General features: G+C 40.8%; 1 protein-coding gene across 1 annotated transcript in view; it reads right to left on the bottom strand.

Annotated features, from left to right (window-relative positions):
- ZNF827 (zinc finger protein 827) overlaps positions 1-17157 on the bottom strand; it is a 161192-nt gene that overhangs the window by 96482 nt on the left and 47553 nt on the right. The window contains exons 2-3 of the mRNA XM_018552983.1: positions 14435-15430; positions 3993-4165 (exon numbers count right to left, since the gene is read on the bottom strand). Coding sequence (XP_018408485.1) covers positions 3993-4165; positions 14435-15430 — 1169 coding nt within the window. The remainder of the gene's footprint in view (positions 1-3992; positions 4166-14434; positions 15431-17157) is intronic.

Here is a 17157-nt window from a genome sequence, read left to right as displayed (position 1 = left end):
GCCGCCCTCAGCGAATCCGCCGCCCCAGGCAAAACGCCTTGTTTGCTTGCCTCGCGGCAGATACGCCCCTGCCTGTAGCACAAACCAAAGAGCCCTGTAGGTAAAGGTGAATGCCAGGCAGATATAAAAGACACAAATGATTGCCACTTTGCATTAATTTTTATATACTTAAATGTGTTTTTTTTCACTAAGCAGTGGAAGTACCTGCATTTAACTTGGTATAATCTTCATGTAGTTCATGTACAGCAGAGTTTAAACTGGTGGAGAGAGTAACAGAAGGAGCCAATTAGTTGAGCTGCAGTACATGGAGTACACTGAAAGGAGGAAAGAGCAGAGTGCTTCAGTTTGCTGCCTCTCCTCTCTTTGCCCAGTCACAGGGTGGGGACTGCAGAAGGCCTGTAAGTGTTACTTAACTGCATCAGAGAAAAGTCAGGTCTTTACCTGCTATACGGGGCCGTGCTGTGACAGAGCTGCGTAAATCTGCACTAGATGTACAGAAATACCATTCCTTTGGCAGGTAAATCAGAACCCTATATGCATTTTATCTGTGTATTTAGCCGTTTGCTGGAGTTCAGCGTTAAGAGCAATGTAAACAACTACACTGCTCTGTGTCTGCTAGGGTTACCTAGCAGCTAAAACACAACATGGAAAGTTCTCACCTCTGGCCTACTAGCTCCAAGAGTCATGCCCAGCCAAACTAATATAAATAAATCACAGAAAAGTAGGTCATTTTCATTTAAGACAATGTGCAGATTCTTGCATAAACCTAAACTGAATGGTTCTCCATAAATATAAGGACATCCAAAAGGACCTTACCAGTTCAAACTGACATATAACACAAAAGACTTACTGGTAGTCCAAGGACCCCAATGTCAAACTAGGCCAAGGGTGGACAAAATATTATGGAATTCAAGAGCCAGTCTGACCAATTAAGGAGCCAGTAGGAGTTTTTTTATGAGTCAGCTCCATTGACAACTAGAGAAAACCTTCAAAGTTAGGCGCCAGCTGCATTTTCTTTTTAAGGAGCATTGTCTACCTGGCTCTTGGGATTTTCCAGCCTGGAATTAGGCTCAAATGGAAATCTTTTGTTGCTGCTTTTAGCTCACAAGCTCAGAAATAAAGGCGTGGCTTTGGTTTTCATATACCTAAGCCCAGCGGTGGTCAACTTCTTTGATATTGGGGGCCTCGAGAGTGGCCCTTGACATCATCAAAGGGCTACACATAATATTAATTGAACATAATGCTACAGGAAGATGTCAAAGATTGCAAACATACAACAGGAAATGGTTAAATACTACAGGCATGTAACAAAAAAATCATCAAAGACTGCAAACATGCTATAGAAGGTGTTGGAGACTGGGGACATACTTCAGGAGGCAGTCATATACTGGAGACACATTACAGGAGACTGATTGAAAGCATTGTTAATACAAGCCCAAATCAATGCTTTAACATCTGTGCTTCCAACAGCCTCCTTAAAAACACATGTGGCTCATCTGATGTTTCTCATGGCAAGTTTTAAATTAAACATATTGTGAAAACAATTCCAACCCATTAATCTACTATTATGTTTTTACTAGAACAATATCTTTCCTTCACTGTCTTGAGTAAGCACAAAAAAAAAGGTAAACACGGTCAGGACACTATCTGCAAGGAGTTTACATGTTCTCTCTGTGCTTGCGTGGGTTTCCTCCGGGTACTCCGGTTTCCTCCAACACACCAAAGACATGTTGGAAGGTTAATTGGCTCCTGTCTAAATTGGCCCTTGTATGTGTGTGCAATAGGGACCCCGTAGGGCAGGGATTGATGTGAATGTGCAATATGTAAAGCGATGCGTAAAATTGTCGGCACTATATAAACACCTATAATAACTAAACACAGATACTGTCTGCAGGGGCTAATAGGGCCACACAAAAAGTGCCAAAGGACCGCATGCAGCACCTGAGCTGCATGTTAAGCACCAGGGCCTAATCCTTACTGACTCAAGAAACCTAACATCGATTTTCATATCATCTCCAACTACAGAGCTGCATGTAGGGGAAAGTGAGAGTTCTATGTGCGGCACATACACCTACTTTTAGCACAATTAGACATGCAGATGTAATACATTCTGAATTGCAGCATCTCCTTAGCAGCAATTCAATAAAATCTAGGCAGCTGTAGAATTAATTAGTTCCTCTGTTTGTATTTGGTGAAAAATAATCCATACAAAAAGGAAAGGGATAAAATAACCATCTATAATAAGGTACATTTGAGCATAATATGGTTTTGATGCAAGTTTGCCAACCCACATATACATTTTAGAACTGCTATATTTCTCTACCTCAGAATAAGGCATGTGCAATATCTAGGCCCATATATTTGATTCATATCTTTTTTTTCCATTCATTTCCTAATGAAAAACACAACACCCACCTCCAGCATTACTGGGCTAGCCAGATAGAATTAATATACATTGCAAAATCGTGTTGTATCTGAGCGGAGAGATTATGAACATAGAAAGTACCATCTGTAGTCCATATACAGCTTGTTAAAGCAGGTACAGATTTAGAAGTAAAAATACAACAGCATTTACCATCGAGCACCTAGCTATAAGGTGAAAAAAAAACAGGAATCAGGAAAATGCTTTCGTGAACTCTGATTCTACAGGGGATACTTAGATGTTTCTTGGTAATTGAAAGGTTGTCAAACCAAGCTGTTCAGTTTTCTGACTATACGTTTGCTGGAATACTGCGTGTACGAAGAAAGGATTTCAGGTAACTTTTCTTTTTTTTTTTTATCTATAAACAGGCTATTTGTTTGAAGCCTCCATTTCACCCTGGATATTAGTAACACACAGACTAAATTTGAATACGGCTGTCAAGAAGCCCGTGGAAGAGCTCCTGATGGTAGTGTTGCGTGAGCATCTGCGCATATGCACGATTTGACCCATGGAGTCAGGGCTGGGTATGCGTCTCTGCATAGATGCGCGTGCACTACAGATTCTGGCACCAGACGGGCTATTTAAACTGTCTCGCCCTGATGCTCAGTGCTAGCTTTCTGCTATCAAGACTCCAGCATATTGTTCCTGTTTATTGAGCCGGCTATCCTGACCCTTCTGCTGTTCTGCACCCCGACCTCAGATTGTTCCTGACACCTCTTCTGCCAGCTGTTCCTGTACTGCGCTGTCCTCCTGGTTTTGACCTCGGTCTGCCCTCCACTATGAATTAGTCTTCTGCCTGGTCTTCTGCCTTGCCGCTGGAGTCCTGCTCGGCCTGCTCCTGACCTTGCTGCCACTTGACCTGCATCCCAGACTTGCATCCCCAATGTTGTCTGCTGCACTACATTGGTGATTCAGGTCTGCGATTCTGTCTCCTATCTTCAGGCACTTGTGCCCCTCTATGCCCTGAGTTCCCTATTCCATTACCCAGGGGTCTCGGGACCAGAGTTGCAAGAGAGGCCTGCCTAGTCACTTCAAGCTCAGAAAAGGTAGCTGACAATGGCCCAACATCTATGGAAAGCTAATAAATGTATAGATTAGCAGAGCCTGGCATGAAATGTAGGGGGTTTCTTTGTTCAGGGTTTAGGTGGTCCAAAATGTAAATATAAGTCTGCATATCACTTCCTAAAAATAACTGGAAGAAAAAAAAAATGATAAAAGAGGAGAAGGCTTCCCAGAGAATATCAATCATGGTTTTATTATCTGGTAAAAACGATCAAAAGGAAAAACAATTTTATCTTAGTTATATTCTTTACATACTATATGTCAGATATTCTCTACATACTATCTAAAGAATATACTAAGGAATCCTTATAACTCAAGCCTCCATAGTATTTAGAAGAGCATACAATACAAACAATACAAATTCCAGCAACCATGAGGTATGACACACATTTGTAAAAGGCTTTTACAGGCACAAGGCGATCATTGCGTACGGTTAAATTCATATAGAAGTTATTTTGTATTGTGAGCTGAAAGCAATCTTTAGCTTTCTATGTAACTGTAATCTTACCTTCATGTGCGATTTCAGATTGTCCTTGCGGGCACAACGAAATGGGCATAGTGGACACTGATGGCTTTTCAAACCTGTGTGAATCACCATGTGCCTTTTCCAATAACTTTTTCGTTTTATTACTAGTCCACAGATGGGGCATTGGAAAGGCTTTCCTCCTTCTTCTTCTGGAGCTTTTATGTACAAAGGAACATGAAAGAAAGAAAAACACACAATACAACATATTAGAAGCCATTGCTTGAGCATAATACAAAGGATATTACATGTATGGGATTTTCTTTTTAAAGCCCAACTTAAAGCTACTTTTTTTTTTTAAATGCCCCCTGGAGTTTTCTTTTTTTCTACAAGAGCAGCTCTGGATGCAAAACATCAATACAGAGCTGCTCGCAAGGGTCCTAAGGGTTGAGCGACACTGGTCATCATTCAACCTGGGAGAATGTGAATGTAGTACCTGTCATGGCCCTACCTCTGAGCATGGTGACCCCCATTCACAGGAGGGGATTTATCAAAACTGGAGCAGTTGCTCATGGCAACCAATCACCTTCTCTCTTTAGGTTGTTCAGTTAAGAATTGAAAATGAGAAGCTGGCTGGTTACTATGGGCAAATGTTCCAGATTTTGTCTGCTCCAGTTTTGAAAAATCTGGGGGCAAGGAGTACAGCTTTAAAAAATATATATTCAAGTAGAGATGATATGAAAAGAAAGCAATGGTCTTATTAAAATAAAAAGTTCCTGAAGCAAATTGGTAGGCCCAATATCCATAACAACCAAATGGAATTCACTTTTCTGAAGCCTAACCAGTATGAGACAGATTCTGAATGGTTGCAATGTTTCACTGAAAAGCCTATAACCCTCACAGCTCTTCAGCTTTACTGGGCCACACATCTTATCCATTACATCAAAACAGATGCTTTTAAAGTAGAATTCAATTCCAGGTACTCCAGCATTCAATTCATCCTCAAAGATGTAATAAATTCTTTTAACTCAGGCCTCGGCACTCTAAACCCTCTTTCTGTGCATCTACTTTGTGTATATATTACAGATTAAAAGGCTGGCACGCTGCAAAGTCACTGCTAGGAGAAGGAGCAGAATTAATTAAATATCTGAAGTGAAACTGAAAGCACTTTCCGTGGTAATTTTTAAAGATGAATTAGTCTACAATGCCTGCACCTACAGAGGTTGGTAAAGGATTGTTTTAAAGCATAATAACTGATTGTTAAGAATATATAAATGTTTAATGTCCCTAGCCTGATCACAGTTCTACTTTAGGCTCTGTTCACACTACGGTGTTTCGCAGCGCGTTTTTTAAGCACTGAAACGCATGCAAATTAAAATCCCATGTACTTCTAGGTGGGCTACAAATACACCTGTTTAAATAGTCCCTGAGCTTCTTTTGTGGCACTTATTTTGTGCTTTTTTTAGCCGAGCCTGCTTTTCATTGGATATCTGAAAATGAGCTGAAAATGCGCCTTAAAAGCTATTACATATGATTAGAAAACGCCTGTAAACCACACCGAAACACACATAAACACGGAAAAATGCACTTAAAAAACGCACGTAAACCACGCTGAAACGCTGTCGCCCTGGTGTGAATGGGGTTTCAAGTCCACAGTCCTCTTGTAAGACGAATGTCCAGCAGTCTTAGTAGAGCCACATAAAAAGGGGGCCTTGCCGTCTTACTATATGAGGGGGGGTCAGTGTTAATTTTTGTGAGGAGTAAAAGCAATCTGTTATCTAGCAATGCTATGCACCATACACTGCATATATACTAACATTATAAATGTCACTCTTTATCGGAGTTCTCAGAAATCCACAGCAGTTAAGTCTAAAGTAGCTCCTCGGTGGGTCACGGGTGGTATACTTTCTAAAGGTTGTGCTAGGTAACCTCCATGCTCTCTGCTTCCTGTACTGCCAATCAGAATGTTCAAGGCAGATTTGGATTGCACTGGGGACTGGAAGGAATGTCTCACTGCTTATAACAAATGTTTAAAACCGGCTTTTTGCATTGAGAGTCATCAAGGAACTTATAGTAAGTTTGGAATAGCTCTACTGCATTACAAGCAATGGTTGGTAGATCACCAAAATATGAAAAAAAATTATTGTGCTACGACTGGTTCACTACAGTAATGCCTGGATGAAATACGTCAGTACTGATTAGGTAGGGATCACACTCTGTGTCCATCTTAAGGCTTAGCTTTAATTGGCTTCAACTGCAGCATACCTTTAAATTGGAGAATCACCATGTATTCATACATTAAAAATATACAATTTCAGATACACAGAAAGCTTTGCATATATCCCCTCAATATAAAAAGGTCAAATTACAAGTGAGAAGGAAAAACAATGTAAAAAGTTTGACATTACCAAGCATAGACAACTAAAAGACTGGGGAAAGAGTAAGTGAATAAAAGGGAAAAATACACAGAGAGAGATGTCCTGTGTGGTATGTGTATTCTCCACATTTTATCTTGACAGCTCAGAAAGGAATGCCCAAATATCCATTTTGCCACAAAATAAAATATTACTTGTCAGCTTTGAAGATGATTGCACACGGTCTTTGACAGGTCAGTGTGTCCTCAGGTAACCTCATAACACAGTAAGTTTTTTCCAAGCATTCAAACATTCTACTGAATAATTCATATACAATGACATTTAATTTCCAAAATTTAAATACCATATTGCACCCTGGCCTGTTAAGGAGCAATATACCAAAATAAACATTTCAAACAATACCATTTACTATAGATGCCTCCTATGTGGATATAGTTGTATACAATCATGTTTTCATCATGTCTCTAAAAAGGTGTATGAAGGACTCTAAATTATTGATCTTCCATCTCCAGAACAATCCTCAATGAAGTGTGTCATTCTACTGACACTGTCAGATTGAGTTGTCTACAATGTTTTACCACTACTATAAAATGGGACCTATCCACCTGCGGCAAAATGCACAGAAGGGCAAAGCACTGATATGAAGACCTATAGAACATTTCTGAAGCCTCCCTGAAGGACATTTATCAATAAAATGCATTTGGAAATGTGCCACATTTTGTGCATTATTTTGCATTCAATGTAATATATTTGTCAAAATACTTTGCACTGGCCATTTTGTCTGTATATAGGATAGTGTAGCAGACTCGCCACAGAATTGCCCCAGGCGTATTACTTTGCCTAAAATCAGACTTGTGTCTGTTTAAGGGTTAGTTCACAACATAAGCAGTGCGTTCCCGTCCGATTCTGGCCGTAACGCACTGCCTCACATTGCGGCCGGCTCACTTTTTTGCCGGGCTAGAGGGGGCGTGGCGAGCCATTGAAGTGAATGGCACCGTAACCACGCCCTCCGGCCGCAATGTGATCGACCGTACGGGATCGCAAGGCACATTGTGCCTGCAGTGCGGTCCGGTGCAGTGCGATCAAAATGCTGCAATCGCATTGCGGCCGGAGGGCGTGGCTACGGTGCCATTCACTTCAATGGCCCGCCACGCCCCCTCCAGCCTGGCAAAAACGTGAGCCGGCAGTGCGTTCTGGCCAGAATCTGACCAGAATGCACTGCTTTTGGTGTGAACTAACCCTTAGAAGTGCTCTAGATAACTTCTTACATTAGCGAAGGATGATCATCTTAAAAGGAGAACTATGGGGTAAGTGTTTTTCCCCATAGTTCTCCTAAAGGTCACGGGAGGACATAAACTAGCACTCTCCCGTGACCCAAAGCTCAGTAGATCGCGAGCTACAGCTTGCGGTATACTGAGACCGCCGCAGCCGGGACAGATCCCGACATTACTGTCGAGATCCACCTAGCTGCGTGAGCAACAGCTGGCTCTGCCTAACTAGAGGCAGAGCCAGCTGTACCCGCCCCCTCCCACGTCCGTTCCGCCAGTCAGCGCTGGAGGATCGGACAAGGGATGGGGGGAATCCCTGCAGGGAGCCGTGAGTGATAGTCACGTCTCTCTGCAGGGACGTGATCGAGAAGTAAGCGAGTGATCTATTGAGCCGACGTGCGACAGTTTGTCACACGTCGGGTCGAACTATGAGGTTGTGTAAAAATCACTCACCTCATAGTTCTCCTTTAAAGTGTCAGTTCACATTTCTAAAAAAGAAGCTCCAGTAGTTTAAAAAACATTCGACACCTTTGGAAAAATGGAGCCAAGTTTACAAGATGTATCTGTAGGCCAAGCCCTTTCTCCTGCCCAGCACATTTTTTAGAAAGGTAAACCAACCTTTTAAAATGATCCCACAGCTAGTTCAGAGTACTGGTGAAAAATTTGCAAAAGCTGACTAACATTTGTGAATTTTTTGCAGACTCGGCACAAAGAGTCGCAACATCAGAAGTGGCACACCACTTGCAAAAGTTCAGCTGCAACAGGTAGATTATTTACTGCAAAGGTTTGTAATACATTTGCACACTGCGTTTATTGATACTTCCTCTGTGCATTTTACTTTGTGCTTTTATATGGGTGATTGTAGCTTGCTTCGAGTTTTATCTGTTTGTAGTCCTTTTTGCTGGGATCTAAATTTCCATTTTTTTTTTCTAACAGAATCCTTATGCAACTACTCTTGCTGACTATCTAAAATCACAGTACCCACTGGTATATAAACACATACTGAAAAATGGACAGTGATTGGCATGTTTTAATATACAGTGATCTGCAGCTGGAGTTGCCATTCTTTTTGTGATAACAATGCTTCAACTCACACCTTAAACTTAACCTTGGACACCAAGTGTAATTGTACATAGGCAAAAACTCTAACGCTAATATTACTGTTGCACCAAAAATGCCAAAAAAGAAGAAAACCTAAGCTAGGTCAGTGACAATTATTTTGGTGTAAATGTGACTGACATGTGTGAAAAAAAGTCAGTCCCAGAAAAATGTTTCTATGCTGAACTAATCCATGGAAAAATCAGATGTGTTAAGCAAAGGGTAAGTAAATACAAATGGGAAATGTTTATTGACATTTTTAAAGAAAAGATGGCATCCACAATAACACTGGCAATAAGCATGTTCTTTGCGCTTCACTGAAACACAATGCAAAGGTTGCTAATAAACTTGCACACCTAAATGAATACCAGGGATGTTTATAGTTCCATATTAACGCACACAAATTAATAGAAAATCTTGTCAACCAATAATGCATGAAACCGTACAATGTTACAAAATTATACAATAGTATATACAATGCAAATGTGTATCTTTATTAAACTCCCAAAGCTCTTCTAAGAATGATGACAGTGATTTCCTTAAAGACTATAAAAAGCAAATAGAAATTCTCATAGCACAACTGGTGTGAACATCTTGTTAGGTGTAACGCAAGTCAACTGGCAAATAATCTCCCTGGTAATCAGAGGACGTTTTATTATGATTATTATTGGTCATTATGCGTAAAATGCTGCTAATGCTTAGAATTGGGAGCCATAAAGAATGAATAACCTTCTCATCAGACTCCCAACTACACTGTGGTATGAGGACCATTTATCTTGCAATGTGTCTAGTACTCATATTTAGCAAGGCACCCTTGTTACGGACACATCTAATCTCAACAAACACTTCACAAGGAACATGGACATACTGTACGCTATGCAACAAAATAAAAAAACACAAGGGCACATGCGAGGAAAGGGGATATTTTACTTGGCCTCTGCACTGGAAACATTACCTCAACAAGAGGTGTTCTGTTCGCCATAGTAAATTTGCATATATGTCCAAAAGGTGCTGCCTGAGTGAAATTACCATCTATGCAATACTCAATAAATAAATGTATTACTTTGGTTTGTTTCCATACAATGATTCAAAACGCTAAGTGGAAACCTTTGACACAACAATAGACTAAGTATTTAGGAGCACTGCACTGTGGGATCTGCAGATCATTAATAGAAAGCACTGTCAAGCCTAGATGTAAAAGCAAAACGCAGTCAGGATGAAAACTAACATTATATTATTGCAGAGTATGTGCAAGTGACGTTTATTTCTATTTGTGAGATGCAGTGATTCCTGCTCTGAAAGTGATTTTAAAGTCAAAAGGTTTTTAAGCCATTTCAAATGCTGATTAAAAATCTACAATAGATGCTGCTCTTTGATGTTTAAATGTTAGTCTCCTGAGCACTGGCACTGATATCCTGTTGTGGGGGGGGTCTTTTCCCTGCAGGGTCCTATAGAGCCACTCTTGTGTGTGCTAGTAAGCTGTGTGTGTCTCCACACACAGGCAAAGCAAGGCAACCAACGCCTCTGCTCCCTGTTCCTCCTTTCTCCATAGTCCAAGTTAGTAGCTGGACAGCTGTTGAACACTTTGAGGGGAATTTATAAAAACTGGAGCAGACAAAATCTGGAGCAGCTGAGCATGGCAACCAATCGGCATCCACCTTTCATTTTCAAAGCTTAACTGAACAAACTGAAGAGAGAAGCTGATCGGTTGCCACAGTCAACTGCTCCAGATTTTGTCTGCTCCAGTTTTGATAAATTCCCCTCTATGTCCCTTGTGATCTTGTACTGGACAGAAGGTTTAGGGAAGAAGCGTTGAAAGAGTTTAGAGATCCAGCTGTTCAGCAACCTGATGACTGTAAGTGGTTGGGCAAAAATGTAAAGAAATAGTTTCCGGGGCAATGTCTTTAAGGCCTGGCTAGTAGCTCAGGACTTGAAATTTTGAGCCCTGGCTTAGCCTACCTTAAATGTGGCTAAAACACTTACATTAAACTACAGATGGACAAAAGACTACTGTATTAGATTATAAAGTGTTGAATATCTCATGTATATACAGCTCCTCGGTTTGCGATTCAATCACTTTACGATGGGTTTTATCGGAAGGTAACCCCATGGTATACCGAGGAGTGTCTGTTTTACTTTAAGGCCAGAGAAATCAGTTACTCAAGCTGCACTGTGTAATGGCTCCAGCGCAGTAGCTTCTTGATCTTACAGACAGGATTTTATATCAATGTCCAGGTCCCACACTTTATGGAACATTAGGAAAAAACAGACCTCTGACGAATGTAGAGCAAAAGGAAATCTCACTGCTCCTATTCCTTAGCCGCCATCAGGACTCCCAAGGTGCTGGTCTAATAGGTGTGTCTCCACCTTGGAACGTAGTAGTATACGACAGAGCGCACTGTCCAGAGAATTCCAATACTGCAGACTTTATTGAAATTCACAGCAAATCCAGTATATCAGTGAATAAAAGTGTATAAAGCAGCAAATACCAGCACCGCAAACCCCCAACCAGCTACAACCTCTCACATGTTTCACCCGCAGTCTTACTCATAGAGGTGCTGGTATATGTTGCTTTATATTATTATATTATTATTATACAGGATTTATATAGCGCCAACAGTTTGCGCAGCGCTTTACAATATAAGGAAGGCATTACAATACAAATCAAGACAAGATGGTAAGGAGGGCCCTGCCCCTGAGGCACTTTTATTTACTGTTATACTGAACTTGATGTGAATTTCAATAAAGTCTGAAGTATTGGAGATCTCTGGATCGTGCGGTCTGTTTGTAGACCTCTGACGAAGTCACGCTGGACGTAACGCGCGTAGGGTGGAGCATCTGACGTCATTTGCCACAGCTGAGCCTGGACGATGGGAGTGTTATTATCTTATTCTGCTTTGTGATTGTTACTGGGATTTCCCTTAGAGAGATTTTGTGGTGGATATCTCTGTTTTTATGCAAGTACCTTTTGTTTTATTTAATAAACACTTTTTTAGACGGTACACTCTATGTTTCTTCTGCTTGTCTCTTTTTGGATTTGATGACTCTGTGTGCCGGTTCAATTGGATCCACTGGTATCGTTTTATAAGGGTTTTCCTCCCCTTTTGCGAAGGGAATCGCACAATGAGACCTACCCTGTGGGCCCATAACCCCAGGTGATCACCCCTCTGCTTTTGTGTACTCACTGGGTGTAGATGGTGACGGATTGAAGGATTGGATTGAAGGAATCTTATGGTTGCGGTCTCTTAGACACCTTGGAGACAGACAAATACCCGTGGACTGTTCTCTGTATTTTCTTCACCTTTAGCATATTCAGTACACTGGATTTTACCGATTAAATTTGATCATTTTTTTGGGATACTTAACATACTCAAATGTTATTCACATGTATATATATTTAGAGTCCGGCATGTGACTCATATTGTACACCCACTTATATTGATTTTTCACATTGGTTGTTTTTGTTATTTGTTTATTACTAGCTCGGCACATTAGCCTTCACTTTTAATTTACTTGCGCAGATCATTGTTTGTTTTATGGATCATTATTGTTCTCAAAAAGGTGCAACACAGGTAAAATTACATTTTGCTTGCAGTTTTTCTACAGACTGTTATTACTTTCCCAGAGAAGGTCTTGGTGTTTTTTTTCATTGTCACTGGATGGCAGGCTATTCAAATTTATTGAGCTGTTTAAACGCAAGATTTAATAACTATGCAAAATAACACAATTTAGCGTGTGTGTGGTAAAGCACCATAATGTAATGGCACAACAAAGTGTGAAGGGGACCTAAAGTCCAGCTACATGGGACTTCAAACCAATTTTGAAAACCATTCAAAGATAAGTTACATTGAAGCATTGTCTCAAGGTTTAAGCAAACAAGAACTTCCTGAACCCAAGACCTTTGTTATAATGCTTAACCACTTCAAGACCAGGTGTTTATACCCCCTTCCTGGCCAGGCCATTTTTCAGTATTCAGCGCTGCGATACTTTGACTGACGTTTATTCCGTCATGCAACGCTGTACTGAGATGAATTTTATACCATTTTTTGGGGGCAGATAGAGCTTTCTTTTGGTGGTATTTAATCACCACTACGGGTTTTATTTTTTATTATAATTAGGAAAAATTACTGAAAATTTTGAAAAAAAAAACGTTTTTTGTAACATTATGTTAGGAAACATTTATTATTACCCAGTTTTTTGGTCAAATATTAAAGATCAGGTCACGTCGGTTAAATAGACTATAAACATGTCAAGCTTTAAAATTGCGCGCACCCGCGACATCGCAGAAAACGACGGCAACCAAAATTGGCCATAGGCGACACTTTAAACGTTTTTACCGCTCATCAGTTTAGTGTTATCAGTGATTGATGGCCCTAGACTTATTGCTCTCACTCCGACGCTCGGGCGATATGTAACATGTGCGGCGTAATGGGCGCAATCGTCTTTTTTGCACGTATGCGCCCCCGACGCATGTTTGCATGCGTGTATGTATGGGTGGGGACTTAAAAAAAAAAAATATTTTCTTTAGTTCTTTTTTATGTGTAACTTAAAAAAATTTTTGGGGGGGACTTTAATTTTTTTTTTCTTCCACTAAAAACTTTATTGCTATCACATACGGGGGCTAATAAAACCCCCCTATGTGATAGCAAAATATGTGACAGGTCCTCTTTATGGAGACATCAGGGGTCTCCAAGACCCCTAATGTCACCTAGGACCCCCCAAAAGAAGCTGATGAAGCAGAGATCTGCTCCATCAGCTTCTTTGCAGCTTCTGAAGCTGGAGAGTGACACAAGAATGCGGAAGTGATGTATTATACAACACTTCCGCATTCTTTCAGAGGAGAGGGGACCGGAGGGAGCTCGTGTACCGAGCTCCCTCTGATCCCCTGTGTCACAGGCGACATGCTGATCCCGGGCTCGCACCGGGCACAGCGGAGCCCGGGATCAGCGGGACAACAGCGGGGGGGAGACACCTGATCGGCACCCCATACATGCGATCGGCCGGCTCTACAGCCGGCGGATCGCATGTATATTAACGGGCATCGCTGCCCGTTTTTAAATTCCGGCCATTTCCCGCTCGCGCGCGCCTGGCGGCGCGCGCAAGGGGGCGTGTCTGAGCGGACGTCTAGAGACGCCCGCTCAGATCGAGAGAGCTCCTGGCCGGCCGTTTTTTTTACTACGGCCGGCCCGGAGGTAGTTAAAGTGGTTCTAAACCCTCCCGTTTTTTTGCCTATATCTACTGCTATCAAGCACTAAATATAGGCAAAAAGTTTAAAAACAAAACAAACCCCCGCTTTATGTGGACAATGTGCTATCTAATTTCCCTGGGTGTCACTCATCTTCTATCTTTCTTAGTGCCCTGTCACACTAGCGGCAACGACAGGCCAGCAACAGGATCCCTTTGCAGAGTAATGATTAATCGAGTTACACACATCACTTCCTCGCTGACAAGATGAGCTATCAACCCTGATAAAAACCCTGCAAAATGTCCCTCGCCAGGGCAATACATGGAAAAGGAGAGTATTTACTTTGTTGTACATAGCGATCCTGTAGCTAGCTAACTAATACAAGCGATCAGGCGTCTCTAGAGACGCCCGATTGCTTGAATGTAAAGCTTCCGGCCAGCCACTTAATTACAATGGCCAGCCGGGAGGACAAGTGGATTTTTCAAGCCCTGTAAAATGACCAACCAATAATACCAACACACTAAGTGAAATTAAAACAGATATTTCTTATTGGATCTGTACCTTGGCTTGCAGATTTTGAAGACCGTCCTTTTGGTGAAGGGAGCAGTAACAGTTCTAAGGATTGCACTGACGTACCCTTTTCTTGTTTGTCTTCGGGCAGTGGCAATGTGTCTTCCGAAATGTGGGGCTTTTTCTTCTCTGCTAGCATGCTACCAGCAGCCCGCGCAGCAACTTCCTTAAGAAGCGCTGCAGATGAAGTCATGGATGCTAGAGAAAGGAATGGGCCAGCTGGAGAATGACGCTCTTGTCCTGATGTCATACCTCGTTCACTGACTTTCTTGGACAAAGCTGCCAAAGTGGAACTAGCTGACTGAGAATTGAATGGTGAAGTAAAGGACTCAAACCTCAGGGGTTCTTCAGTCCTTAACTGTGATTGGTCTTGAAGAACAGCGTTAGCAGCAGCTTTCAGTTTTAGAATAGCAGAATCTGGTGACAGGCCACATGTGTTATTTGAGTTTTGCAGCCATCTTTCTTGGCTCCAAATAAACCGAGTAGTTGGTACACTTCCATATTGGTCACCATGATCCTGCTTTTCTGCTAGCTTTCTGGCAAGAACACTGAGTTGTTTTGCATGGTGGGATGTAGGAGAAAACTGAAGACCCGACGAGTCATCCCTACCATTCTGAGAGACCTCAGCCCCTAGTTGCGCAGAGCCAGCTTCTAGCAGCCTCCGAAGATTACTACTTAATGGCTTGTTTGGACCTGCTTGGTCATCCTCATCCACTGAAGATGCTGAAGTTGACAAGTGTTCCTTACAATGAGAAGCCTCTTTGAAAAGTTCATTTTCTAATATCAGATCAGTACTCAAACTTGGAGTTGCACTTCCTAAAGAGGTATCAGGAGATGTGGCTGATTCTCGACCCCGATCAGCAGGAGACAATTTAAAGTTATCAGGAACATCACCATATGAATCTTCGGATGGCGTTTCTGAATTTGTTCCAAACCAGGTTTCTTCTTCACTGACTTCCCCTTCAACCTCTTCTCGTCTGGTACCATCTAAAAGGTAAACATAATAAACACATGTTTTAAAAAAAAAAATCAGTTCTAGGACAGTATGAATCAAAAAAAAAATTGTGAGTAAACCCACCATTTATCATAGATACAATAAAAATTATGTAAATAAATTTAAACAGCAAGCTGTTCAGTACTGCACAAACCCATTCATAGAAGAGATTAAATAGGAACACAAGGATTTACAGGTTACATTCCCATGTGCCATTTTACTATTGTTAGCCAGAGGGATTAAATCAGCATTTTAGATTCCTCACAGGAATCAAAGCTACCAGTTTCACCCACAAGTCCTTATAAGAGGGTTTTGTCATTCAATCAGCGAGAAAAGTCAAGTGTACTGACTCTGCAGAGTACAAAATGGCAAGGGCAGAAAGTGAAAAATTTATAAATATCTTACTTTTTTTTTTTTTTATAGAAGTCACTGTTATTTTAAAAAATGCATTTTTTGAATAACCTAAACCAGAATCATCCACATGAAGTTATTATAACTGTATCTAAGTGTAGCCAATGCCTAGAGGTACAATAAAATCCGAAAGATTACACAGCATAAAAAAAAATAAAAACCCTCAATAAACCACCTCTTCTCAAATATGATATTTAAAAGACAAACTTTTTATGCATCAGTCAACCACATAGCCCCTATGCTCCATATTCATCAGTTGCCAAGGTAACACCGGACGATTTTAAAGGACATCACAATGAACAGTGTTTAAGACCCCACTATGTTATACTGAACCCACTATGCTGCAATAATAATATGAATGCATAGCTTAGCATTTTCTCTTAAATGTATTAAACAGCAATTATTTGCTATTCATGCTACAATATCCCAAAGACAGATGCATTATAACCATCCATACTATGATATTTTTAACTTTAAAAACTGTCAAAAATTTATACTGGAATACCGTTAATTATTTTCAGTGCTGTCAAATATTAAAACCCAATTTGCTGATGACATATGCTGAACACACTAAAGACCTGGTAAATGCAGGAAAGGTGGCTCATCTAGTGATAACACTTCCTACTAATTAGGGGGAAAAAATTAAGTATTTTCTAATTAGGCTTCTATTAACCATTAAAAAAACCTTACTAACAGTAAAAAAAAAAAAATGAATCCATAAAGCCCATTGAATTCAAATTGCATGTAAATGACAGGAGGTTTATTATGCCACAATTGTTGCTGGACAGAAGTACTTTATTACCAAAATCAAAAATATACATACAAAGTTCATCTCTTCTTGCATTATATACCCATCATAATATTGTGTCGGCTTGTGCTCAAGCTTAGTATTAAAATATGTACTGTCACAGTTTCATTCAGTAAAATCACTAGTAAATGTTATGTGTTAATGAAATACTTAAAGAAGAAATACTGGGCGAGTAGAATATACTGTTTCCAATACATAGAGCCAGCGTGGGACGATGCAGCTGACACACACCGGCTCTATTCCGAAAAGCTAAGTGATCATGTAACCAATGATCGTTCAGCACACGGTCTCCTGCCTGCAGAGACCGGTGATTGCCAGCCAGTGGCTACAGATAAAGGTGATATACTTGAAGAAATGACACAAGAAATGGTGTATTAATTCTTATCTAAATAAACGAAAAAGCAGAATTGAATGAATACGCAAGTACATCACGACGTTCACCATTGCAGCAAACTAAAAACCATGTAGAAACAGTTGTTACAGGTGAGGTGCCAATGATTG

The sequence above is a fragment of the Nanorana parkeri genome, unplaced genomic scaffold, assembly GCF_000935625.1.
Source record: "Nanorana parkeri isolate BGI_ZX_2015 unplaced genomic scaffold, ASM93562v1 scaffold104, whole genome shotgun sequence".
Taxonomy (NCBI): Eukaryota; Metazoa; Chordata; class Amphibia; order Anura; family Dicroglossidae; genus Nanorana; species Nanorana parkeri.
Note: the sequence above shows the minus strand (reverse complement) of the source record. Positions and strands in the feature narration are given on the sequence as shown.